We start from the raw sequence: 27,364 nt of genomic DNA, 5'->3' as shown, positions 1-27,364 counted from the left end.
ACCGATTGTCCGGCGCATAATACAGGTGTTCAGCACCCATATTACCGTCATCACTTGTGATGATGATAACTGTTGATTCTTTTTCCACAGAGTATGTTACTCTGCGCACCGTAGCCTCTGGCTCTCGTTCATCGTAGCAGAGTATAGCACTTTGCGTACTGTAGAATCTGTGTTCACATCCATTGTAGCAGAGTATCGTACTCTACCGTAGACTCTGGACAAAACTCATACAAACGAAGTCCTGCGTCTGCGATGTTATGGATCTGCGCTGTGTTGTCCAGACATTTCTCTCACTTTCCCATGAGAGCACCCATGTTCTCGTCCCTCCAATGGTCGGTGTGAGGACGACACGGTGTGGCTCCGTCCACTTTGCTCGTCCACTTGGCTCGTCTCTGTAAACACCACATCTCCAACACGTTCTGCTGTGGTGATAAACAAAGTCTTTTCGACAGTTCAGTGTATTTCAAACAGTTTTCTTGTTTACATTTTTTTTTTAGTAATTATTGATTCGGAATATTTGTTTACTAGTACATATCCCTCCTTTTTAAGATATGGCCTTGCCCATTTCTCAAACTTCTAAATAATTCTACATTTAAACAAAATTCAATAATCCAGATAGTTTACAACGTTCACTAATCCAGGATGTAATCAAGGAAGAGATGGAATTGCATCTGTCACACCAACTCCGCAATGTCACCTCTTGATCTTTCACAGTTCAGTGGTCACATCCCTGGCTGAGCCCCCCCTTCCACGGCGCTGGGCCCCTACCCTGTGTGGGTCAATCAGTCTGTGTGTAATCTTACACTACCCAAATCTGTTTTACCACCATTTGTTTCAAACTCCAAATGTTTCAAACTCTAAATGTTTCAAACTCTAAATGTTTCAAACTCTAAATGTTTCAAACTCTAAAAGTCTCAAAGTCTAAATGTTTGGTTGTCCACGTGTGCGCACGTATGTGTGTTTGTATGTGTATGTATGTGTGTGTGTTGTGCAATACAAATACATCAAACAATAATAATTATCTCAATAATTCCCCCGTTGAGCTGGCCATAAGGGTCAGTTCACAACTTAGAGTATTAACATCAAATTTCACATCTCCTCTGTGGGTGTGGCCTGTATAAGGTCACACATCTAATGTAATATGTGCTTATCTTCTATATGTGCTTCAGGTGAGTTTCAAACTCAATCTCTCACACCTGCTCATGTGGTGCTTTACAAACATTGTGTATTAGTTTGTTCTAGCAAGTCTATATGTGTATTAACAATCAAAATGATCCTAAACCTTCCCCTTGTCCATAAGGCACATCATTTTATCAACCTGTTTTCCCCTTGTTGCCTACTTTCTTTGTCTTTCCTTTGTAACGTCATCACATCTTCCTCTCTGTCTTCCCCTCTGTGTCTCTCTCTGTCTTCCCCTCTGTCTTCCTCTCGTAACGGAGGAAACACCCATTTCCAAATTTCTAAACCTGCTTTTTTTCTCTCTTTTCACTTACTCTTACCCTCACTTGTAACCTGCTTTTCCTTTCTCTCTTTCTTGTAGTCTAACCATCTCTTGCCTCCATCCTGAGTCCTATAATGTTTAGTTCCTGTTATCACTGGTTTTCATAACTTCTATAGCGTCTAAATTTAGATGATATTGTCTAATTTAAATGTATTCAATTCTTGATTGAATCTCCACAATCCTTCAGGTATTTCAAATTCAAAACTCAAATTCTTTCCCTGTTAATGTTAACGTTTCCTATTACTCATCAGTCAACCCCCCCCCTGAGGTGTAACCTCTTGGTGTCCCTGTGATCCGTAAAGATAACAACATCTGCTCCATCCTGAGTCCTCCAGATTCTTTGCCAGTCAATAGCCCCTTATCTCTGACTATCTTTTATGACTTGGTGTCGTTTGCCTTTAGTTAATGACACTTTCATGTCTTTACTGGAAGGGCATTGGACGTCACTATTTAACTTATTCCCTCACTTACGTCTACATGCAATACGAGGTTTCCTCATGATAATACAAATAAATAAGTTACTGATATAACTTTTACTATCACTTTACTTACTGCCCATTCTACTCCTATGTCCAAAAACATCAGTAGTCACTCATTTACCCATATTATCATTCCCCAGGCCTGTGCCTGTATTTGATTCTAAATTCAAAAACAATTCTGTCTTTTTGTCCTGTACTTTCATCTAGTCATGCATTAAGTCCAAAAAGATAATTTTCATCAAGTCCAAAAATAAAACAAAACAAAACAAAACGTAGGTTTGTTCTGTGCACTCAAAAAACAAAACACAACTTTTGTCTTCTATGTCGGGGACAGGAAGTGTCCTGTCTTGTGATCACATTCCCCAAAATATTGGCCATCTATAAAAATCTGAATTCATCTTCATCTCTTATCAAGTTTAATACAATCTTTATAATTGATTGTTGTCAATCAAAACAAAACCCTTAAAATTTGTTCTACAGAGCTCTCAAATACTAAAATTTAAAACCAGCTGGGTTTAGTTTTGCTTACTTCATCAGCTCAGAGCGTCCTCTGAACTGCTTTCTCCTCTCCCTTCTCCTGCCTTGTTGACCCCACTTATCTCCCCCTCTCTGCCACGTCATCTGAGCATACTGGAAGTCTCCCTCCAAAATCCTCTTATGACTTTTCCTTTGTTTTTTTACAGTTTGGGGTGATAATTTTGGCATTATTTGGTCTCGGTCGTCTGAGAGAAATGCTACTTGATTTACAGTCACGGTCAATGTCAAGTTTCTAGAGAAAATTCCATATTAGATTCCTCCGGACATAAACGTGGTGTTTAAGATTCACCCGTGACTGCAAATTTTAGATCTCTCAGAATAACGCCTTGTGACCCTTGTATGATTAATTGTGATTCACACTTGTTAGTTAAGCACTTATTAATCCTCATTCACACATTCACACTTCTCTCTTACTTACTTCGCTCGTGCACAGCGCTTACATTCAGTCATATTTCCTCAGTAATATTAAACTGGGCATTTCCTCAGTAACACCTAACTGGGCATTTCCTCAGTAATACCTAACTGGGCATTTCCTCAGTAACATCTAACTGGGCATAAAAGCCTATAATATTTTTCCAGTAAATATCAAACTAATGCATAAAACGTTTCATGGCTAACTCTTTTTCACACACAAAGTTTTGTCTGACCTTCTTCGTCGCCTGTGTTCTCCTGCTGCTTCGAAACGACGCGCTCTCCTCGCGGAGAATGAGGTGCGATGGGCGGCCACGGGAAAAGTGGACTTCTTTTAGCTGTGCACAGACTTCACCGATTCACCCGTCAATCTCCGCGAAGGGGCTGCTTGTCATCCGGCTCGATAGGACCAGAAAATGTCATGGAATGAGACATGTCCTTGGGAGGAGACATACACCGATACTATTCCATGACACATTGAGAACACAATTCAACTTAGAATATGAAACGACACAGAAACATCAGACAATTGTATGGCAAGCTTGGGAGAAAACGCTGGGCTGTGTCAGCCAGGCCGTTGTAAGGAGCCTGGCTGACCCTCCTGCGCCTCACCTCGTTTTTTCCCATGCTGGTTGGTTTTATTAGATATTCTGGAATAGGCGGGTCACATTTCTCATTGGTCAGCTTCACATCAAGGCACTTGGTATTTTTCCGTAGAGATCAAGCCTGCAAGGGGGGGCAACATTCTTTGGCCCATCTTTATGATACCTTCACAAACAAATGCAGTTTGCCACACACCCGTTCTTCTCTTAGACTAATGATGCAGATAAAATATCACTATTATGCAGATAAAATACATGACAGAAATATAATCATATATTCACATTTTATCACACTGAGGAGAGAAATTACGATGCAAAGTGCGGCGGTCGCCCGTTTATTGCCGTTTACTCCAACGGCGGAGGTGTTTTCTCACTTTAGCTCGATGCCGAACGTGGTTCAATATTATTGCGAAGAGTTTTAACACACTGAATACAACGCGACGCTGTTCCGTATTGTCCCCGAAGGAAACGTGTATTAGACAAACACATGGAGAGAGCCACTTTCCAATCCAATCCAACTTCATTTGTAGCACATTTTTCATGAAACGAGATAGTTTCATGAAACACAGGATTATTAAACACACATTTAGCTCGGAAAGTCATGAGAGATACATAGAGCTGTAAGTCCTGAGTCGTTACGTCGATTCATTTGGTCAGCGGTGTCTTAATTGTCCAAAATGAGTCGACGTGTTATTATTTTCTTTAGATTGTGGGGATTTATATTGGACACCAGCAGAAAGCAGGACGTCTGGGCTGAGTTCGCTAACGATTTGGGAGAGAATCGTACGTTTGATTTGCCTTAATTACGTTCAAATACACAGTTTGCGAGTACCTTTCTGTACAAACCGATGTCGCGCTAGTTCAGTGCGCGCAAGTTGGGTCAGCTACATACAGAGATCGTGAAGAGTTTTGAGAACTTTGGCCACCTCAGCTCTTCAGGTGACCGATCGATCCAATTTCTTCAGCCCCAACACACAAATAGCAAGACAAAACTATTTCGCCGAAGACCAGTTTTAACACGTAATAATCCATGTTTTATCCATTTTTAACAGCTCGCATTTGTAATAAGATCATTTGGGATTATCTACACTATTATATGATCTGCAGAACCTCTAATTGACGATTGAAATATGGACAGCAAAAATCCCAAACATTTAAAGAACACGAGGCCGAAATCACGTGGTCGGCAGATTTGATACAGAGTAAGATACATTATAGCAGCGAAACAAGTGCGGCCTCTCGGATTTTCTGATCGTGACCATTGGAATTGTGATTTTTGACACTAAACTCTGCCCCGCTGGTTCGCTTTCACTGGGGAAGTTTAAGTCCCTGATGTGGATTAGCAGCGGTGCACAGAGTGTGGCCGCGCGCTAACATGCTAACTATGTGTGTGAGTGCGTTTTCTACGGGAATACACACTGACACAACTCACACTTCCAACACAGGCCTGACCTCAATCTGGAGGCTGGATTTAAACATACAGGACTGGAGTAAATCCTTCAGCGTCGCAGGGTTTGGTGCCGAGCGAGAACTGGAACCGAATTCAGGCTTTGGACGAGACGTATTGCGCAAAATTGACTTTTATGTGAGCTTTTAAAATTGATTTCCCTCATCATTAACTTGCTCATGATGATAAAAAAAAAAAAAAACGAATGCGCTTTCCAACACAATCCACTTCGATGTGGTCGTAGGCCCTGTTCCAATCCTACTGCAAACAGCGTAGCATTTCCTGAAAACAAAAGAACAGGGACGGTCCGCACTCTGGATAACTCGTGTAGTGAGTTATGACGGAGTAAAACACCCAGCAGCGTAAAACAGCTGTCTGCTATGTTGCTAAACTGCAGTTAAATTCACCAGGAAGTCACAACCGCAGCCTGGTGTGGATCATTTGCTGAATTGGCCACAGACAATGGAAAAGTGTGAAAAAGTTGAAGTTTTTACAGCGCCGTTTTTACAGTGAAGGCTTTTCCTTCCATTGTGACCCGTTGAAACGCATCAAACCATTCAAATGGACAGATTGTGTTCTAGATTTGATGATGTCATAACCTACTGAGGGTCCGTGTAACTGTCTGGACGATTCTGTTTTTGAGAAGAAGAAATATCCAAACTAGAAATCCACAAACGAGACGAAACTTTTCTCCTCTTCTAATACTTTTCCTGGCGACTTTTGCAACATTTTAAGCACAACCAATTCAAGTCGAGTCAACTGAGGCTCAATGGAGGTTGTTGCCATCGAGCATCTAGCTGTGAAACGAGAACGAGCTATCCAACCAGATCCCGTAAACACGACTAAAGCAAACACAACAATCGACAAATGAAACTGCACCGGCTCAGCACGTGTACACGCTGCAGGTACATCCGCAATACATCGTTAATTACAAACCATTACAACCGCTATAGCTCATGTTTTTTTGCGCATGGCTTTCTCTCCCTCCCTAACGAGCCTCTCCACATTCTCTTTAATTAAAGCCCCGCGCGCCTCTAATACCTGATAGGGCGCGTGCTGAGGCGGCAGGTTCGGAAGTGAGTGATATCCAGGCGCTGACAGCCCGCGATTATCCACGGACGCGTGCCACGTCGGTGATAGAGGAAAACTGGAGGCCGGCCATTTTGAAGTGTGTACAGGAGGACGCCGTTAATTAGCCCGAGCCTGGCGCGGCAGAAAATAAGTTCAAAGGAAGAATAAACATGCGCAGTGCTGAATGCTAATTGTCATCGGAAAACAGGGGGAGAACACAAAGCAGGAGTCGGTGTCGTGCAGGGGAGCAAAACTGGCAACGGAATCGGAAGAACTTTATCGGTAGGAACAGCAATACGATGGATGGAATTAAGGTTATCGCGGCGACTAATGTTAAGACGCACAGCTTCGTCTCTTATTTCTTTTCTCCACGCCAAATCCTCCCAGAGATCGGGGTAAACGTACAGAAATATGTACACGCACAGTACTTAAGTACACAGTTAAATGAGAAAAAAATATTTCAAATGGTTGACAAGAGCTCCATGGGTCAACACCTGGTCAATCTCAAACTGTTGGAGCACTTTATCAGAATACTCTTTACCAGAATACTCTTTACCAGAATATTCTTTACCAGAATACTCTTTACCAGAATACTCTTTACCAGAATATTCTTTACCAGAATACTCTTTACCAGAATACTCTTTACCAGAATACTCTTTACCAGAATATTCTTTACCAGAATACTCTTTACCAGAATACTCTTTACCAGAATATTCTTTACCAGAATACTCTTTACCAGAATACACTCTACCAGAATACTCTTTACCAGAATACTCTTTACCAGAATACACTCTACCAGAATACTCTTTACCAGAATACTCTTTACCAGAATACACTCTACCAGAATACTCTCTACCAGAATACTCTCTACCAGAATACTCTTTACCAGAATACTCTCTACCAGAATACTCTTTACCAGAATACTCTTTACCAGAACACTCTCTACCAGAATACTCTATACCAGAATACGCTCTACCAGAATACTCTTTTCCAGAATACTCTCTACCAGAATACTCTCTACCAGAATACTCTTTACCAGAATACACTTGACCAGAATACTCTCTACCAGAATACTCTTTACCAGAATACTCTTTACCAGAATACTCTCTACCAGAATACTCTTTACCAGAATACACTTGACCAGAATACACTCTACCAGAATACTCTTTACCAGAATACTCTTTACCAGAATACTCTATACCAGAATACACTCTACCAGAATACTCTTTACCAGAATACTCTCTACCAGAATACTCTCTACCAGAATACACTTTATCAGAATAGACTCTACCAGAATACAAAAGACCAACATCGCATCAAGAACAGACGGACACAAAGCCTTTAAAGCGCTAAACCCTTAATTTTCTTTACTGGTGTGCCAGGGACAGCAGTTTGCCTTGAGGGATTGCCAAGAGTGCCTTGAAAAAGTGTCCTTGAAATGTAGTATTTGGGCATTTTTGTGTGTCCTGAACAAACTTCTGAACCAGACAAGAGGCTCAAACAACCACTATTGCAACGTCCAACGAGCCAAACATAGTAACACAGCTATTAATTACATCTATCTTCAATAAAGTCATCCGATGATGCTTTGGTGGTTGGTGTGCCGTCACATCTAGCCAAACAACGTGTGCCGTAAGCTCCACAAACGCTAAATGACCGGCTAAATGACCGGCTAAATGACCAGCGACAGCTCCGTACCTCTGAAGAAGCACTCCTTGCTGTGGACCACGTAGATGCGCCGCCGCTCCAGACAGGCCGTGCGGTAGACCTCGCAGTGGTTCTCGTAGAAGCTGCCGTCCGACCCGCACACCGGCACGAAGGAGGGGCGACAGCGCTCCTGGCAGATGCACTCGCCTCGGCCCGTCTCCGGCAGGACCACGCACTGCCGACCCCTGCCACACGAGGTCCTCCGACAGGGGTCATCGTTCGCCAGCGAGGGGGAGAGTGCTGCGAGAGAGAGGAGAGCGAACCATGAGCTTATACTTCACTGAGGAAAGATCATTTGAGCTCGTAATTACAGATGGCGGGAAGAGGCCGATATCACCTTTTAAAAATCACATAAACAGTATAAACGCAAAACAAATATTCCACATGATTTGTAATGTTATCAGCCTTTAAACGAGCCCTTGAGAACCATCTCATGTTATAGAACTAAAACACAATGGTTTATAAAACACAAAACTAACATTGTATCTCTGCTGTTTCCCACGGCTCTAACTGAGTTTTGGTGCCATCTACTGGCCACAGAGGGAATGACACAGGTTCATAATAAACTTTTTCACACGGCACTGATCGTGATTAACGGGAAAATGAGGAAGATGAAGAGGGAGATGATTTATGGAGTTTTAAAAAACAGCAAAGATTCTCAGTTCCACGTCACAGATCGAGGAGATTCAGAACGGAGTGTTTTTGATGCTCGGAGGGAGAGGACTTTCTAACCAGGATTCATCAAACAAGCATGAATGAAGCTGTCACTCCTCTGCTCCTGTCACTCCTCTGGTCCTGTCACTCCTCCTGTCGCTCCTCTGCTCCTGTCACTCTTCCAGTCACTCCTCTGCTCCTGTCACTCTTCCAGTCACTCATCTGCTCCTGTCACTCCTCCGGTCGCTCCTCTGCTCCTGTCGCTCCTCTGCTCCTGTCACTTCTCCAGTCACTCCTCTACTCCTGTCGCTCCTCTGCTCCTGTCACTCCTCCAGTCACTCCTCTGCCCCTGTCACTCCTTAGCTCCTGTCGCTCCTCTGCTCCTGTCGCTCCCTCTGGTCACTCCTCTGCCCCTGTCACTCCTTAGCTCCTGTCGCTCCTCTGCTCCTGTCGCTCCCTCTGGTCACTCCTCTGCTCCTGTCGCTCCTCTGCTCCTGACGCTCCTCTGCTCCTGTCACCCCTCTGCTCCTGTCACTCCTCTGTTCCTGTCGCTCCTCCACTTACTCCTCTGCTCCTGTTGCTCCTCTGCTCCTGTCACTCTTCTGATCCTGTCACTCCTCCAGTCACTCTTCTGCTCCTGTCGCTCCTCTGCTCCTGTCGCTCCTCTGCTCCTGTCGCTCCTCCAGTCACTCCTCTGCTCCTGTCGCTCTTCTGCTCTGATCAGATCCGTTTGGTCTAAATTCACAGAGGTGCTGAGGCTGCACTACTGCAGCATCACCTTGAATTGTCGCAGCTAAAATAACCTTTTCGTCAGCGTTTTAATGTTTCTTTGGGGTCAAAAGTGAGAACAACGCGTACAAGACAAAGCAAGTGCATATTAACAAGTCCAAGTTAGAATCTCCTCAGCATCCTCCAACTATGCACTAGCTTCATATACTTCAGCTCGGCCCTGTCATGTCTCTAAAGTACATTTACAATAACTGCGAAGTGCAATTAAAGTTATTTATGACCTTGAGAATGTAAACAGGAAAACCACATTTCTCTCATAACTCTAGGGCTGCGCGGTATTGGAAAAGACTGTGAGGCTGTTACAAGAATTCATGTTGTTGTGATATTTGAATATACTTTTTGACACAATAATTTCAGTCATAATCAAACTAAAACGTGTAATTTACAAGTTGGACTCTGTCAAAACAAAAGCTTTAACGTGTCAAAACCAAGAGTAAATCAAGGTAATTTAGGAAAATAATAACTAAAACACACAAAAATAGACTCTTGTTATATTTATTGTATTTATTTATTTATTGTATTTATTTTATTAGCATAGAAACAATATATTGTGTCAAAAGTGCAAGACTAAAAGCCAAAAGAAGGTAAAAAAAAACACGCAGCATAAACATGAGAAATAATCTGACTTTGCAGATGCCAACATTTTCGTTTTGTTGAGAAAATAATCTTTAAAATGATGTATTGCTTGCTGATATTGACAATGAAAATAAGAGTAACGATAAGATAAAACGTCTAAAGTCCGGTTTTCACCCGTGCGTGGGCTGGTTGGTACCCAGTAAGAACCTATTGAGCTCGAGACTTCTTTCTCAAGGGTGACCTGGGGCTAAAACACAACGGCACACAAAACAAAAACATTTACCCAATTAAGAGACATTTAAGAACAAATACAAACAATTATACAATTAAGAAACATTTAAGAACAAATACAAACAATTATACAATTAAGAGACATTTAAGAACAAATACAAACAATTACACAATTAAGAGATGGATAAAATAAAAACAGAGTTTACATTTAAAAGCACAGACAGTTTTTATGGGGTACTCTTTCTTTGTTTTATAAATCACTTGAAAACAAGTGAGACTAGTGCCCTAACTTTAAGTCCACTTGAGGGGAGTTCCAAGCTGCAGGAGCAGCTTAGGAAAGCACTCTCTCTCACACGTCATTCCTCACACGGGTGTTCAGGACAGAATGACCCTCTTCTCTCTGCACCAGGACACACAGATGCACATTCACATATTACACACTAAAAACATCTGAACCAGACGCTGAATTCAACCCTAAAGACCAGGCAATAAAAAATGTAAATCAGACGATACAAAATGTTTTTTAATTTCGACTATATTCCAGAACGTCTTAGGATCGTTTAATTTGTTGTACAGATCAGATCTGGCTTTATTAATAGACATTTTATTGCACACAAAAGAACAAAGAAATAACCAAAACAAAGTTGAAACATGCTTTCTGTCAACTGCTAGGGTCATGGAGATGGATGATTGTAATGCCATTCTGTGGACTATTCCAGGCAAAGCAACAACTGTTTCTCTCTTTTTATATGAATTAACTTTGGTTATTTTCAAAGAAAACAAATCTATGAGAGCTGCGCTTACTACCACGTTTCCATGGAGACAAGTATTGCAGACCGTTCACCAGAAGAAGAGGCTGATGCACTGTTTGAAGCTAACTCCTCTTTGCTCATGAACACATCGTGAGGAAGAATTGGGATGTGACGCGGCCTGTGAACTGTGGCCGACCTGCTACAGCCACGTTACGTATGTGGAAGCACTCGGCATCTCTCCTGTAGTGAGAACCTCCTGGCCCCCCAAGCCTTGACTGCAGAGTGGTGGCGGTGGGTTGCCAGATCCTGCTCTCAGAAGTCAGGCTGGAGGCTGAGCCCGGTACAAACGTGTCAAACGTGTGGTGCTCTCTCTGGGTGCGGCGGTCGTGGTGTGCGGTGAGGTTTGTGCCCCGGGAGAGAGTGAGAAGATGAGACAAAAGCCCCTGTTTCTCTGTGGGGTGGTCCCGGGGGTCGACTTCTCCTGCCACAAGATAATTAAAACGCCCAAACACAAAACACTTGTCTACACTTCAAGCCCAAATGCACGAAACTGTAGCGACGTTCTTTAATTAAATGAAGGTTAATCCATAAATACATACATTTTATACTGACAATTATTTGGCTATAAATTATTTATAGTTTTTCTAATACTATTTACTTTTAATTAGAATGTTTACAATGGTTTCCATGGTCTATTTGTGAGCCACCGTGACCAATTAATTTCCCTTGTGGCTCAATAAAAGAAATACATTTATTCTCAATGACATGTTTTAAATGCATTTCACACACGTTTAATGCCATGTTTAAGTCATTATGAATAATTCATAGTTGTTTCTCCTTTAGAATAATCCTTATTGTCTGCAGCTGATAAACGGTAAACCTGTGAGCGCTCGGAGAATGAGCCAGGAGGAGGTTTGGTTTTTTCTTGATCCTAATTAAACGTTGTCGATCTGAAGCTCTGGGACATTCAGGCACTTGTCCTGCGGCGTAGAATCTGTTTTACTAATTGTCGGCGGTGTTTCAACCTCCAAGCTAATGTCGGAAATGCTAAATCTCGCCCGCCGCGTCCTTCAGCTTAAACCAAGGTCACGGAACGATTACGAGATGTTTGTGTATTCTGCAAGGGTGAGAGCTCAAACAGGAAGTATTTATAGACCTGGTTTGGACCTGAAGTAGTCCAATTATAGACCAAAAAACCCCCACAAAGTTTCAAATGTTGGGCCCAGCATCAGCCCCAAAACACCAGAACAATCTTGCTTTGCTTCTTCTCGTCCTTTGTTGTCCGACCCTCTCGTTTTCACCATTTCCCAAAGATTTCAACAGCTACACGAGACACAAACGTCTGAAACAAAACGCAATACGTAACAATCAAAATGCTAAAGTTTGACATTTAGCTAAACCCTGCTTAAGTCTCTCTTGAACCGCGCCGCTCGCTTAAGAAGTCTCGTAATCCTCGGTTATAAGCTCAGACGCTTTCACAGAGCTGCGCATCCAGAGTCAAAGCCGACGCGTTTTTAATAATGTTGGCATTTTGGTTTTGGTTGTTTTGGCGTTCGGGGCGTTGGGACCGGCCATTGTTGGGGTGATAATTACAGATTTCTGAGTTAGACTTCGCCGCGCGGATAACGGCGCATCAGGGAGGTGACTTTTAGCTTCCGTCTTTCCAATATTTTCCGACAATCGAAATGTTCCTTCGGGTCTTGTAAGCTGTTTTCATTCTCCTTGTAATATTTCAAAAGCTACAGGGTTGTACCAGGTCCCGGGACACGTTTGTAATGCAATCGTTCTGAGTCTTTGATTTGAAAAATGCCCCTCAACATTCCAACTGTGGAGTGGAAAAAACATGATCAACACAAATGAGAAAATGTGTTTCTCAAGTGAACTTTAAATGATTACATTAAAAAGAGAACTGAAAGTAGTTTCATCCGTCGTTGCTCCGACTGTGCAGACCGTAGCTAGCTTGTTTGCTAACCGCAGGGGGAGATAAAGGACATTTCTACTTGCGGTAAAACATTTTATGAGACAACAAGAAAACTTTTTCATATCATTAAAAAAAACACACACAAAAAAACCTTTATAACATTCAAAGGGACAGGTCAGACCACAGACTAAATCGCCTATCTCCACAGATCTGGCCTGTAATTTAGACTGTTGACATCACCTTTTTCTCTCCATGGAGGTATATAAGCTAAATGCTAGTCTGTGGAACATTCCAGGCATAGTAAAACATCTCCAATTGAGAAAAATCACTTTTATTCTCCTGCTTTAAAGCCGCATTGGTTTTGTATTCGTCTTTTATGTGCGGCGCTTTGGCTTTTACATTCCTCTTCACGATTCACTGCCTGGTCCAGTCGTTTTCCCCGCCGCCGCCGCCTCCGCAGTCCGTCCAATCAGACGAGCCGCTCTTCACCGAGTTTGATCGGAGGCAGATGGAGAAAATTAAATCTTAAGACACATGTCAAACTGTGTAGGACGGCGGAGGGACAAACTGCGTCGGACGGCGTCCCACTGAGGAGGACGGAGGGTGGATTAACCGCTGCTGACAGCCCGTCCAGCACCGACAGCCCAAGATATCGGCAACACGGGCACTCGCCGCGCACGCTTTAATGGGCGGAGACAATTGCATTTCTACAATTCTACAACCAGGACCAAGCCAGGACTTCAGGGACAATCTTATCTTATTACAATCAGTTATGGACGAGGGCCACAAGTGGAACGAAACAAATGAAATCCATAAAATGTGCGGTGATTGTTTTTTATCATCTTGTTAGATGTTAGAAAAGTGTTTGTCGTAAATAAACGGCTTTCAGGAGTCCAAACGGATTCCACACTGTCCGCGACATGTTTCGAAGCGCTTTTCACGACTTCCAGAAGCAAGAGCACGCCCCGGTCACTACTACAACTAAAAACAGCTAGCATGCTAACAGCGCACTTCCTACTCTCGGACAATAAAACGCTTTAAACTGGACTGAGCTTTAGTGATGTCACGATACTCAAGTTTAAATCTCGGTTTTAAATCTAAGGAATGGGCTCAAAAAACTACAGATTTTGGCAACATCATTTTTTCAATTCAAACTCTCTTTTTTAGACAAATAATCTACTTTTCGACACAAAATAATGGTACTTTCTTTACGTTATCATGTGTTCTTACCAGTTTTAATAAAGTTCAAGATCATTCTAAAACTTTTGGAACTGTAAAATGTTGTCCTGTTGATGTGTTGTTGTTGTTGTTGTTGTTGTTGTTGTTGTTGTTGTTGTGTAGTATCAAAACTTGTTCAAATGCATATCTAAGATAAGATAAGATAAGATAAGATAATCCTTTATTGTCCACACATGGGGAAATTTCATTGATACAACGCAGTAGATACAGAGGAAAAGGACAGATCACAGAATATAGGAAGTTTAAAAAACACTCTCAATAGAATATCTAGGTTTAATACTAGATTAGATATTGATTAGCATCTGATTTTCAACGAAGAAGTCTGTCTATCTCCACTCGGACGAAGCAAATCAACTAACTGCACGGACAAAAATCAGATACAGCCACATTAACTGACACACAACTGGTCATAAACATGGTCTACGCTGGGATTACCAGACCACTTCCACGCCAGATTCATACCAGGATGCCTTACACGGAGATCCACTTCCAGCCCATTGTGAGTCTCCCTCTGCCTGTCTGGCGCTGCTCTTGTAAAAACACCACAGTCGCTCCAGTGCATTAACTATAATTACGTGTAATATTAACATGGAAGCAGAGCCATTTTTCTTCATTAGCCGCGGCTGATTCCCCGCTACTGGATGACCTCTTTGTGCCGGCTGTTCAACTCCACAGCTACATGCGAGTGAAGGTTCGGAGGGAGAGTTTGTGCGCGAGACAGAGAAAAAACGGGTCCGAAAATCAGGTCTGAGTGTGGAAGACGGGCCGGGATCACCGACCGGGATCACGGACCGGGATCACGGACCGGGATCACGGACCGGGATCACGGACCGGGATCAAGATGAACTTTACAAACAAACACTTGCAGATATGAGGTGGAACAAGCTGCTGTCTTCACGTTCGCTCTGTGGTTTGAATGCTCCTTGTTCCAAACGCTGCAGTGTGAGCCACGACCCTGTCACTGTAGCGACGGCGATGAATGAAAAACCTGACACAAACTCAGCGAAGTGTTCCCCGCTCTTCCTACGGCAGGGGTCTCCAAACCTTTTTTTCCATGGAAGGCCATATAATGTAAGATGTACAAAGCAGAGCACCACAGTTTGGGGGTCGACGCACACCTTTATTTAGACTTAAAACCTTTATAAGTTATAAGTTGCAATCGTAAATATACAGCCCATTTGGTTCTTACAGTTTAGGTTATTATCTTATCAGTGGGTACAAAATGTTCTTACTTTGCCATTGGAATTGTATCCCGAAACAACCCTCAAAGTAATTTGAACATGTTCCAACGACAAAATAACAGGATATGACCAAACCTAGACTTCCTCGCTCCACAGACACAGGGTTAAATTGTACGTGTGAGCAGCACTTATCCAGGTGAGGTCCATTTGTTCATCCAACTGTAAACCATATATGACAAGAAAATAGTCCAATAAAAGCCATTAAAGAGTCGAACGTCTGAAGGAGCAGTTCAAGAAATAATGACGAAATAACAGAGTTTCCGATTTGGATTTTGCAGAGTCCAGATGTCTCGAGTCCAAGAAAGCAATAGCATCTCCATAGAAACAAGCAAGGGGCAGACTCACTCCAAAACGTCACATTATGCACTTTTACTTTGAAAAATCTCAGTGTACATTGGTGTAATCCCTCATTCGTCCGGTCTGTTCTCCCAGAACCGAGGAGGAATGAACTTTCTCTCCTCGTGTGTCTGGTCTGTCAAAAAAAAAAGATAGCACGATATTCTTGTGTATTTTAAAGAGGGGAACACATTAAGACAGAAACTGGTTCATCCCGAGGACAAGCCCACGCAAACACATAGCAATGTAGTTTATGTATTGCACCGCGGAGAGGAAGAGTACAATAAGTATTTCACTGGCGACGCCAAATGAATACTTGACAGAAAACTGTACCGACAAAGAAGGCACTCGAACTCTGGGTCACAATCCGTTGTCCACCTTCATCTTAAAGCTACAAACCAATCATTCTAAGACAGTGTGGTGCAGATTTAAGTAGGAAGAAGAGATTGTTTGAAAAAGGAGGGGAAAAAAAGAAAATCCTTCCTTGAACAGAAATGATGGGTGTTGGTATAATCCACCTTCTATCTACAATAGTATCCTCAAACCTTGGTCAAGTGAGAAATCAAGCCAGCTCTCTACATACATGGAACACGGAACAAGCCAAAGATAATTCATAAACATGTGGTCTGGAGTGAATGGCCCAATTGGTCTAAAGTGTCATTTTTCTCCATCGTTTGAATGTCAATCTTTATGTCAGTCCATTCCTTGATTGTTGGCTGCGTTTGTATCATCCATTTCTTTACACTGGCGTTTTTCCCAGATGCCAGATGTACGTTCCAGAGATGTCAATTCACAGTGTCCATGGCAGGAGTTTGGAGTCCCAGATACAGCGCATAGTTCTGAAGTCCAGTCGTGGAGCTCCATTCAACTCAATCCAGAGACACATGGTAATTATCATCCACTTGGATACCACAATTTATCCAACAGTATTTCAGAGAAGGACAAATGTAGGTCAGTGCTGCATAAACTCTGGCTTGTCAGTCCAAACCCTTCAGATTGAAAATGACTTCCAGTCGAAACCACATGACCCTTTCCACCTATACAAATAATCGTTTGGCAAGTTGACTAATTGAAGTTGAGTATTAAAATAACTGTTACTTGCTGCTTTACTGCCCAACGCTTCTAGTTTATCCTCAAAGCTCCCAACATGGGCTGTTTTTATGATGTGAAGATCAGTGACGGCAGTGACGGCAAGGATAAAACTCACACGCATTTACCTGTCACATGTTCACGCAAAGAAACCGCAGCGACCACCACAACCGTTCTGTCGAGTCCTTTCTATGCTCCCGGGAGTTCAAACAAAGCCAATAAAATGTGCGTAGGCGCGCACATATTACAGTTTGATCACAGCTAAAATAAATAAAGTAAAAATATGTCAGCTTATCCTCCGTCACGGTGGGCCGGTTTCCCCGGGGACCACCAATCATTCGACGGATGGCATTTCACAGCACGACTCGAATTGATGAGGTTTTCAAAGCAACTTCTGGACTTCTTTTTTTTTTTAACGAACGGGTGTGAAAAAAGGAGAACACGACTGAAATGGTGTGGAGGAACGAGAGGGAGCCACAGTTGCTGGAGTCTATTTTAAAGTTTGCTTTGAAGCAGCGAAAAAAATAATAATTCAAGTTTGTTAGTTGGAATTCAAATGTTCTCAAATTAGGTGTAAGCTAATTGGGTCGTACGTGTCAAAGGAAGATCCATGACTGGGTTTTTACCGCGTCAAGTGGCATGGGAGGTCCTGTTAATGGAAGGTTGGTGGTTTGAATCCCAGACTGTGAAGGAAAGCGACATTAGAATGACAGGAATTATCACCAATCGGCAAATCAAGGACTTTGATTCAGCTCCAACACTCTCAAGTGCCTGTGATGAGGCGTGTGCTCGATATGGAACATGCAGCGCTGTTATGCAGCTATGTGAACTCTGAAGAAATTATCGAATGGATAATTGCAGGCTGTGTTCAATTCCACTGTTGCCCAGATACGAGGGAAAGAGAAGATTGTATTGTTATTAAGGTTTGAAGAGGAGTGAGTTTTTGTGTTTTCTCATCCTAAAAATAAAAACGACACCAAAAATTGTATTGCTATATGTTCATCAATGCAACAAACTATAATACGTTAACATTGTAATGGAAGTTAAACTTAAAGCACCAAATATCGTCTAGCAGAGTAGAAAAAAAAACAACAACACACATTCGGACTTAATTTGGACTTAACAGGACTTTGTATATCCTGCTCTCTCTGGTCTGGTTCTGTTTATTGGTTTGTTCTGTTCTGTGTTATTCATATAAAACCTGAAAAAACAATGAAAAAGAAACAACTCCATGTATGTTTATGACAAGGGAACAACAATATAACGTGGTAATGTCCTTTATCACTAAAATGGTAAAAGCTACAGCTAAGAAGCATTTTGTCTCGCTTTCATCATATAGTTATATATTATATTATTGTATTAACAGTACAAAAACATCTCCATCCTGTTCCTATTATTTACTGTTATTTCTAAATTCAATGCCCGGTTCTAGAGAATAGAAAGAGTCCTTTGTGCGCCACACCTGTATTTCCACAAATGCGAGCAGAGCCATCAAAATGCTCTCGTTTCTCTTTCCTCTGCACTTTTGGCCTCGCTCTGTTTGTGTGAGTTTGTGTGTGTGAGTGTGAGTGTTGTGTGAGTGTTGTGTGAGTGTTGTGTGAGTGTTGTGTGAGTGTGAGTGTTGTGTGAGTGTGAGTGTTGTGTGAGTGTTGTGTGAGTGTTGTGTGAGTGTGAGTGTTGTGTGAGTGTTGTGTGAGTGTGAGTGTTGTGTGAGTGTTGTGTGAGTGTTGTGTGAGTGTTGTGTGAGTGTTGTGTGAGTGTGAGTGTTGTGTGAGTGTGAGTGTTGTGTGAGTGTTGTGTGAGTGTTGTGTGAGTGTTGTGTGAGTGTGAGTGTTGTGTGAGTGTTGTGTGAGTGTTGTGTGAGTGTGAGTGTTGTGTGAGTGTTGTGTGAGTGTGAGTGTTGTGTGAGTGTTGTGTGAGTGTTGTGTGAGTGTGAGTGTTGTGTGAGTGTGAGTGTTGTGTGAGTGTTGTGTGAGTGTGAGTGTTGTGTGAGTGTTGTGTGAGTGTTGTGTGAGTGTGAGTGTTGTGTGAGTGTGAGTGTTGTGTGAGTGTTGTGTGAGTGTTGTGTGAGTGTTGTGTGAGTGTTGTGTGAGTGTGAGTGTTGTGTGAGTGTTGTGTGAGTGTGAGTGTTGTGTGAGTGTTGTGTGAGTGTGAGTGTTGTGTGAGTGTGAGTGTTGTGTGAGTGTGAGTGTTGTGTGAGTGTTGTGTGAGTGTTGTGTGAGTGTTGTGTGAGTGTTGTGTGAGTGAGTGTTGTGTGAGTGTTGTGTGAGTGTGAGTGTTGTGTGAGTGAGTGTTGTGTGAGTGTTGTGTGAGTGTGAGTGTTGTGAGAGTGTTGTGTGAGTGTTGTGTGAGTGTTGTGTGAGTGTGAGTGTTGTGTGAGTGTTGTGTGAGTGTTGTGTGAGTGTTGTGTGAGTGTTGTGTGAGTGTTGTGTGAGTGTTGTGTGAGTGTTGTGTGAGTGTTGTGTGAGTGTTAGTGTTGTGTGTTGTGTGAGTGTTGTGTGAGTGTTGTGTGAGTGTGAGTGTTGTGTGAGTGTGAGTGTTGTGTGAGTGTTGTGTGAGTGTTAGTGTTGTGTGTTGTGTGAGTGTTCTGTGAGTGTGAGTGTTGTGTGAGTGTTAGTGTTGTGTGTTGTGTGAGTGTTATGTGAGTGTGAGTGTTGTGTGAGTGTGAGTGTTGTGTGAGTGTTGTGTGAGTGTTAGTGTTGTGTGAATGTTGTGTGAGTGTTGTGTGAGTGTGAGTGTTGTGTGAGTGTTGTGTGAGTGTGAGTGTTGTGTGAGTGTTAGTGTTGTGTGTTGTGTGAGTGTTGTGTAAGTGTTGTGTGAGTGTTGTGTGAGTGTTGTGTGAGTGTTGTGTGAGTGTGAGTGTTGTGTGAGTGTTGTGTGAGTGTTGTGTGAGTGTTAGTGTTGTGTGTTGTGTGAGTGTTGTGTGAGTGTGAGTGTGAGTGTTGTGTGAGTGTGAGTGTGAGTGTGAGTGTTGTGTGAGTGTTAGTGTTGTGTGTTGTGTGAGTGTTCTGTGAGTGTGAGTGTTGTGTGAGTGTTAGTGTTGTGTGAGTGTGAGTGTTGTGTGAGTGTGAGTGTTGTGTGAGTGTTGTGTGAGTGTGAGTGTTGTGTGAGTGTTGTGTGAGTGTTGTGTGAGTGTTGTGTGAGTGTTAGTGTGAGTGTGAGTGTTGTGTGAGTGTTGTGTGAGTGTGAGTGTTGTGTGAGTGTTGTGTGAGTGTTGTGTGAGTGTTGTGTGAGTGTTAGTGTTGTGTGTTGTGTGTTGTGTGAGTGTTGTGTAAGTGTTGTGTGGGTGTGAGTGTGAGTGTTGTGTGAGTGTTAGTGTTGTGTGAGTGTTGTGTGAGTGTTGTGTGAGTGTGAGTGTTGTGTGAGTGTTGTGTGAGTGTTGTGTGAGTGTGAGTGTTGTGTGAGTGTTGTGTGAGTGTGAGTGTTGTGTGAGTGTTGTGTGAGTGTGAGTGTTGTGTTAGTGTTGTGTGAGTGTTTTGTGAGTGTTGTATGAGTGTTGTGTGAGTGTGAGTGTTGTGTGAGTGTGAGTGTTGTGTGAGTGTGAGTGTTGTGTGAGTGTGAGTGTTGTGTGAGTGTTGTGTGAGTGTGAGTGTTGTGTGAGTGTTGTGTGAGTGTGAGTGTTGTGTGAGTGTGAGTGTTGTGTGAGTGTTGTGTGAGTGTGAGTGTTGTGTGAGTGTTGTGTGAGTGTGAGTGTGATTGTTGTGTGAGTGTTGTGTGAGTGTGAGTGTTGTCTGAGTGTGAGTGTTGTGTGAGTGTTGTGTGAGTGTGAGTGTTGTGTGAGTGTTGTGTGAGTGTTAGTGTTGTGTGTTGTGTGTTGTGTGTTGTGTGTGTTGAACCTCTGTGTGAAAAATGCCTTTACATCTCCCCCCTGTGTTCGCCACAAACAGACAGAGCCGCTCCGTTCCTCATCTGCGCTGTAAAAGCCTCGATCTCAATCTCCCGCCGCTTAAATTGCATTTTTATCAGGCACCGCAGCTCAAATACACAGCTGTCCTTTCCACTCCCAAACCGTGTTCACCTGCACACGCCATTTCGGCTCAACGTCGTAATCCCAACATCTATCTCCCGCTCCCGTTGGGTTTGGCCTGCCGCGGTTTATTCCTCTATTTATAACGCCTCATGTAGGGTCGGGTTTCTGCGAGGATGAAAAACATTCTCGCATTCTTCCTTTGAGCGGGTTCGCCTCTGCATAGATCTGACCCATAACCTGCTACTGTGGTATCGTATCGTCAAAGGTCTCGGTGCGATATCGCGCTCCGTCCCTGTTTTGCACGACTGCACGACTGTGTATTCAAAGGCTCTGGTGGCTCGGGGCCCCTCTGTTACCAGGGGACACGCTGCGCCTCGTTTGAGCGGAACTATGATTAAATTACAGTTTGCATGCGTCGCAGTTTTGTTTGTGTTTTGCTCATTGGCGAGGAACATAAAGTTGGCACAGAAAGAATGTGATTTTTATTTGTTCCAGTTATTCCCAGACGTTTCCGGTCGCTTTGTGCTTGGTCCCACCTGACAGAGCTCAGCCTTTTAGGACCAAAATCCGGTTAATGCAGTCGGAGAGAGATTCTTCCCGTGTTTTCTCTCAGTCATTCTGAAGAGCGCCTGACCTCACACTTCATCCACCCAGAGGAAATCAAGCGTTTCGATTACCAAAAAACTTTGATTATTATGTTATTTCCTTATTTTTTTTAAAACCTGCATGAATCTGTTGCGCACGGAACGACTTGTGGCGCTTGTTTTGCATTTATTGTGCAGCTAAAGCACATTAGAACAGAAAGCGGTCGGTTTTAACCTCACATGAGTCTACGGAAAGAGCACGGAGGACTGTGATTATTATTACAGTGTATTTATGCATTTCATACTTGTATTTCCATCTCCAAGGCACTCAAAGTGATTGTGAAACAGAAAATCCACGCCGAAGAGCGAAGACCTAGAGGCTAAAGTGAACGGCACACGGAGCTGAACTCGAGAAGAGTCAGAACAGCAGCAGTTACAGCTCAAACACACGGTGAACACACACTGGCCTCACGGAACCACGTTTTACAAACACGAGTGGACATTCCTTATCTTAAGTGACGTACAATGCAAATGAATTCATAGCTACTGTTACTGTTGTTCAGTTTGAATCTGGCCTGTTTACAATGCAGTCTGTTGACAAGTTAATTAGACATTTATAAAGATTTTAACTGAAAAATGAATGAAATTTTGTTTTTTCTTCCTTTTCTAGCTCTGAAGTTTCTGTAGAGGACAGACACTTTTCTAAATCCCTTTAGAAATGAACAAGTAAATGATTTCAAAGAGACTCAAATGTGGCAGATGCTCTCATCAAGAGCATTTGGACTGGTGTGTGCGTCTTTAGAAGTGAAATTATGCTGTTTTGAGACTAGTTTAGAATTAGTGAAATTAGTGAAATTAGTTTACAGGGACACATATTAGGCTAGGCAAAATAATATGTCTGTTTGGCGTAACACGACCGACCCGCTACAAAACTAGCCGACTGGAAAAAAAAAATCAGCATTTTGTTGAAAAATCTTTTATTTTCAATTATTTCGACTCACCGACCGGACTTTCCTACACCGCCATGTCGAAATTGTTTATCACACTGATAAACCTGTCTTTCATCTCAAAGGACTGAGAACGCATCGCATAACACATGTGCGTCGACATTTTCAGTCCTCCACATGCGTCTGTTACTAAACAGACCGCGCACAAGAGCCGATATTGCGTTTTACAAGCTGGTTTGCCTCTGTCGGCGCCACTGAACTTTCCATAGGACATGTGTTTCTCTGTCAGGGTGTGAAATTTGACTTACGCAAATGCATTCTGGGATTGAAACACGCCCAGCAGCGTCATCACAACAAACATGGCGGCGCCCGTGTCTCCCGCATGTTCCTCCCGCTCGCCTTAGCTACCAAAATAAAGGATAGTGGCGTACAAAAGGTCGATTAAAATATCTTAAAATCGGGAGATTTAGTCTCCTGATCGGGTTGACAGAGACGTTTTCCGTCATTGACTGTTGACCCTGGTGGTCACTCCGAAAAAATGGCAAAATTTGGATCGTTTTTTTTGCCTTCAAAGTAAAAAAAATAAGAATTTGCCTACCGTCCGAGCCACTTAAAAAATGTTGACTCGAGTTACAGCAAACAGACAATTTATTTGGGGTAGCCTTATGCAAATTTATGTTTTAACCATGTTCTAACATTGCTCCCTCGTCAAAAATACGATATATTGTGCCGTTCTAATCCTGAGGTGTTGTTGGATGTAATTACACAAACTACAAACCGACCAGAGCAGCACCGAAAACAAGGCTCCAGACAGACTTTGCACACGGCAGGACAGGCTAGCACAAAGCTAGCTCTGTGCTGTGCTAGCATCACACCTGCGGCTCTCGGGGGGGACGTCACATGACCCCGATGACCTCGTGTCCACTCATCACATGACTAATGGCTCCATGCGCCGCTCTCGCCGCAGAGGGGTTGGCGCAGGGGTCAAGAAAACAACATCAAGAGTCCGAGTCGAAGCTTTTATGCTCGTGTAAGAGAGCTCTGGTGAAAGAAAGGCCTTTTACCACCAGATATAAAGCTCCTCCTCCTCCTGCCGTCCAGACGCCAGCCAATCACAGCCTCTCAATGGCACGAGTGCACTCTCTCTCCCCTCCAACATCTAGTTATGTAAAGACTCATTTATGCAGCAAAAATCCCCCATTCGGTCAAAGGGTTCCTGTTCACTGGCTTTGGTTAACGCACTGATGCTCCTCCGTGTTTCTAAAGCCCAGCCACATGCCACCGGAAGGAGCCCGTGCACCGCAGTTTGAGAACCACTGCCATAAAGTTGCCAAGATGAGCACACGTGTATAAAATGCAAAAGCCGTGTCAAACTGAGGGACATTCCAGGCAAAGCAATAACATCTCCATGGAGACAAGCACACAACATTGTACATTACACTTTAACTTTTTTGGGGGGTTTTTACCCATTTTTTAAAGTGTAATGGTAAAGGAAAAGTTTCTGGACAATCTTCTTTGTGAATTTAGTTTGGTGCATTTTCATTCTAAAAAAAGAGAAAATAACTGATTTGATAACCAAAACTTCCTTTATCTCTTTCATCACAGAAGCTGTTTGAGCCGATGTCTAATTTCACATTGATTAAAACCAACAAAAGCCCAAACAAAATGGCTCCTGGACAGAAAAGTCCGCCAGAGGCACCAAAAACAGCTTTGTATATTGCAATTTAGTTTCAAATCCGAGCTCCAATTTTACACAACAATAAAGTCTGACGAGCTTTCTATTGACAAGCCTCAGAACTGGCATTGACTCACTTATAATCAGGACAAACAAAAACACAGAAACTTTTCTAAAAGCTCTATTTGGATTGGAGCATTTTACTTTATATAAGTCTTAATTTTCAGGAGAAATAAACAATTTAAACTGAAAATGTAAAGAATAATGTTTTTTTTGGTATTTAGTCTGAAACAATCACATACACAGACTGACCTTTAATCTCCAACAGAGGCCAATATGTTGTTGTATTTGCCAAAATGTTGATGTATTTGCCAAAAAAATACCCATATCGGTCGATTTCTAGTGGGAGGAGCGAGGTGGTGGGTGAAAACAGGCATTTCATGAGCGCTCGAGCCTCGAACACAGAACAATACAAGATTACTCGAATGCGCGCAAATCGATCAACGGAAACACTACATCGATTAACTGCAGTTTGAACGGAACTGAGTGGCAGAGCTTCTCCAAAGAGATTCTGAATTTTAGCCGCAAGAGACAAAGAACGCAGTCTCTGCGGCGAGTCATGGCCTTTTTCCTCCTGCAAGAGCTCAGGACGCAAGTAAAACATGAACGAGCCGCCGCAGTCGAACAACAAAGCGTTTACAACTCTGCTGATTATTTCGTTTGTAAAATTAAACCAGATAAAGAGTAGGAACACTGCAGCAGTTGAACTCGTCACCTTTTTCTCCTTGAATAAGTTGTTCCAGTGTCTGTTTGTTGAGGAAATGAATTGTTACGAGGCGAGTTGAAGTGTCCTTTACCACCCCCTGCCGTTAACAAGGCTAGCTAGGGTCTGCACGGGCGGAGCAACGTCGGAGAAACGACTTTCAGAGCAAAATAAAAGCTCCGCGGACAAAAATGAGGCAAAAAAAAAGAAGAAGAAAGAAGCAATGAAAGACATTTATCAGTTGTGAATGTGTCTCGTGGCGTTCGGGCAAAAGGATTCCTCGCTGATTGGAAGGACTTGGCGCGGCAACAAAGGACAGTTGTCATAGCAATAGGAACGGGGGAAAGCTCCTGACAAACGGGGAAAGCTCCTGACAAAATCAAGAAGGACTTAATATGCCAGTTTAAATACACGTGATTCTCGATGAAAAAAGTTAAAACATATTCCAAGAGCTGCAGCGAGAAGTGAGTTTGGACGTCTGAGGCCCGTCGCTCAACGTTGATAGCGTGTCTTTTCCTTGCATCAATAGGAGAGATTTAGTTTTTTTTTTTTTTGGTAATACATTCAACTTTCGGTTTCTAGAGGTTTGAATCAATGAAAATCGCGTCAGTGGCACAAAGCGGTTCCTGTTGGTGACGTTCGTGTCAGACGCAGTGATCGACCTTTATCAAGAGCTTCGGAGGTTGTGGGTTCTTTCTGCGGCCCAGGACGGACATGTCACCAAGGTCTTTCACGGGATTGACAAAGCTCCAGATCGACACAGAAGTGAATTTCTGTGACTAAGCGCAGCGAGTCAAGACGCTCATCAATCAAGCTACAATTGTACTTGATTTGTGAGTCTATTTGGCGAAAGACTCGTCTCACAACGATTCAAAACCTTCATTAGGATTGTGACTTGGCAATTTTGATTATTATTAATCTTGATAGAGAAGCGTGAGAGAGAGAGGTGTATAGATAGATGAACAGATGATTTCCTGGTGTTTCTTACAGTGACACGAGTGAGCGAGCCTGTGTTATGTACAAAAATATCATATCCAGGTTTTATAATAAAGTGTATCCAGGTTTTATAATAAAGTGTATTCCTCAGAAACATCTCCAGAGACACTTTCTGACGACATTAAAAGGCGGAAAGCGACTCAAACGGATTTAGCAGATTTAGCAGAAAGATGAATGGGAGGGGATTGGATCGAAAAAATAGACCGGGGCGGCATCCCCTGAACGCTTTGGAACCAAGGTTTATCCCCATTTTTTTTTACATAACGATGACGACAAGACAAAAAAAAAAAAACGGGAACCCCCCCAAAAAAACAGGACAAAAAAACCCCAATAACAGCAAAAAAACAATTGGAACAAAAAGTTTTTCCTTTTGTATGTTTCGTTTGATTATATACCCGTGTGCATTATGTTTTTTTTGGCCTTTTGGACGTGTTCTTGCTCTCTGTTCACTCTGAAGCGGGGCGAACGATGACGGAGCGACATTAGGAGAAAGAGAGGAGGAGGAAGATGGAAGGGGAGAGGCTGGAGGGAGGTAGAGAAGTAGAAGAAGAAGAAGAAGAAGAGACGGAGAGAGGGAGGAAAGACGAGCGAGATAGAGAAACGACAAAGGGAAAATGTGTTGGAGGAGGAAGAAGTAAAGGAGAGAGGAAAGGAAGAGAGAAGAAGAGGGGAGGAAGAGGAAAGAAGAGGGGGACAGTGGGGCGGAGGAGAGACGCGTAATCACAGTTGGAGGAGCAATTGCGAGGAGAAGGAGGAGGAGATTGAAGAAGAAGGAGCAGAGATTGCAAAAGAGAAAGACAAGAAAGAGTGGTCGCCAGGTAAATCATCATTATCCTGCGTTTTGGCTCCGATTTTTATACTTCTTTACTTTTTCTACTACATCAGTCAGATCTCCGTAAAGTCCAAGGAAGGATTTGCATCTTATCATCTCGTTTGGACTCGAAAGCCACGTGTCTTGGTCTGTGGAGTTCAGCTGTCGATTACGAAGACGTCACAATATCAGATTTATTTTCTATTATTATTTCAGTGTGAGAAAAAAAAATACATCACTATTGAATGTATTTCTTCCATTTTCGTTGTCTGACGTGTCACTGTTGGTCAAGTTTGTTACCGACTTTACGAAACTCAACTTTCTGAACGACAGAATAAAGAAAAATGAGACATTTATGTCTATTTCCTGGACGATAGATTGAACTAAAAGGACTTAAATTCGCTTCTAAAATCATCATTTTTTGGTTCTCATGATTATATTGTGATCTGAATAATCACAATTATTGATTAACTGAATAATCTTGACCTCCCTAGTTGAAGATAAAAATACTAGTGACGTTTAGTCACAGAGAGCTCTTTTGGCTTTGTTACAGAGTTCTAAATGGATCATGTGTTTTAAAACCCAAACCAAAATACAGTGTTTTGAGCAAATCCACAATGGAGTTGTTCTCAGTCAATCACTCAATATGTGGGTCACTAAACTAAAGACAGATCGAATGAGTAATTAGTGCCATACGACTATTTGAACATTTTCGGAGTTGGTTTTTCAGTTGGTGATATTGACAAAAATACAAAGGAGGGCAATATTTCAAAATGTAGATAATATTGTGAATGATGTTTAGAAGAAATGCTAAATTTGACAAGATCAAGTAAATTGTTTGTAGTTTTAAGAAATGCTACAAAAAGAGCTGATTAACATTTTATTTTATTTTTTTAAGTTATGCTGTAGACCAGGGCTATTCAACATTATTTTCCCAAGGGCCAGATTGTTGGGCGGGCCAAGGCCCAGAGATGAACAAAAACGTAACAACATTTGGGCCGTACAAAATATCCCCAACACTGTTTCAATAAATTA

At 42.5% G+C, this 27,364-nt stretch overlaps 1 protein-coding gene across 1 annotated transcript in view; it reads right to left on the bottom strand.

The window, feature by feature from the left end:
- Positions 1 to 27,364, bottom strand: part of fstl4 (follistatin-like 4) — a 257,455-nt gene that overhangs the window by 145,437 nt on the left and 84,654 nt on the right. Inside the window, exon 4 of the mRNA XM_072446065.1 lies at positions 7,747 to 7,995. Within this exon, the coding sequence (XP_072302166.1) occupies positions 7,747 to 7,995 (249 nt within the window). The remainder of the gene's footprint in view (positions 1 to 7,746; positions 7,996 to 27,364) is intronic.

Source organism: Eucyclogobius newberryi, unplaced genomic scaffold (assembly GCF_026437365.1).
Source record: "Eucyclogobius newberryi isolate DKJ021-1_F unplaced genomic scaffold, fEucNew1.0.hap1 SCAF_15, whole genome shotgun sequence".
Taxonomy (NCBI): Eukaryota; Metazoa; Chordata; class Actinopteri; order Gobiiformes; family Gobiidae; genus Eucyclogobius; species Eucyclogobius newberryi.
This window is presented reverse-complemented; position numbering and strand designations above follow the sequence as displayed.